The sequence below is a fragment of the Monopterus albus genome, unplaced genomic scaffold (assembly GCF_001952655.1).
Source record: "Monopterus albus unplaced genomic scaffold, M_albus_1.0 scaffold6880.1, whole genome shotgun sequence".
NCBI classification, from domain to species: domain Eukaryota; kingdom Metazoa; phylum Chordata; class Actinopteri; order Synbranchiformes; family Synbranchidae; genus Monopterus; species Monopterus albus.
Genome location: NW_018134737.1, coordinates 1 through 616, shown reverse-complemented (window position 1 = coordinate 616; position 616 = coordinate 1). Strand labels below are relative to the sequence as shown.

The 616-nt window shown below is 44.5% G+C and overlaps 1 protein-coding gene across 1 annotated transcript; it reads right to left on the bottom strand.

Annotated features, from left to right (window-relative positions):
• Positions 1-22: 22 nt before the first annotated feature.
• On the bottom strand, positions 23-608 carry LOC109954350 (E3 ubiquitin-protein ligase rnf213-alpha-like; the record flags this gene model as incomplete). Its single annotated transcript, XM_020589712.1, has 3 exons — positions 492-608; positions 297-397; positions 23-205 (listed from the first exon to the last, which is right to left on the bottom strand). Coding segments are annotated over exons 1-3 (359 nt in total), but the record flags the coding sequence as incomplete, so codon positions are not given.
• Positions 609-616: the final 8 nt, after the last annotated feature.

Genomic DNA, 616 nt, shown 5'->3' with positions numbered 1-616 from the left:
GTATCCACATGCAGTCACTAACCTTATAGCATCAGAAGGAACAATGGGGAAGTTGTCATCAACTGGCTGCTTGCAGAGAGGACAGTACATCTGACCGGGGACCAACCACTGTCTGATACAAGCCACGCAGTAGATGTGTTCACATGGCAAACAGAGTGGATCCTGGGGGTCTCCCATACACACTGGGCACGGTGTAAGACCAAACCTGGACAAACATGAACAAAAGGTGAAGATCCAGAATAGAGCCAAAAGTACAACTGGGGAGATTCTTATTAAATGCAAATCTGAATTTCTACCTGAAAATGCGTTCAACTACTCCATCTTTGCAGGATTTGAGCAAACCAATTACAGCCTCAAATGACTGCTGAGTTTTGAGGTCTGAATTTTTTTCCAGGACCTTGATGGGAGAGCAGAAGTAGCACATTATGGGCAGAGAAATTATTGTGGATGGATTTCACAGAATTCATCATTAGAACAGAGCCCAGACAAACCTGCCAAAGCCTCTTTGTATGTTCCAAAACAAGAGGTGCCAGCTTCTCCTCCACTTTCCCGATGCCCAACAACATGTGCTCCACAAAAAGAGACAGAGAAAATATCCGATTCCATCCAGTTCTTA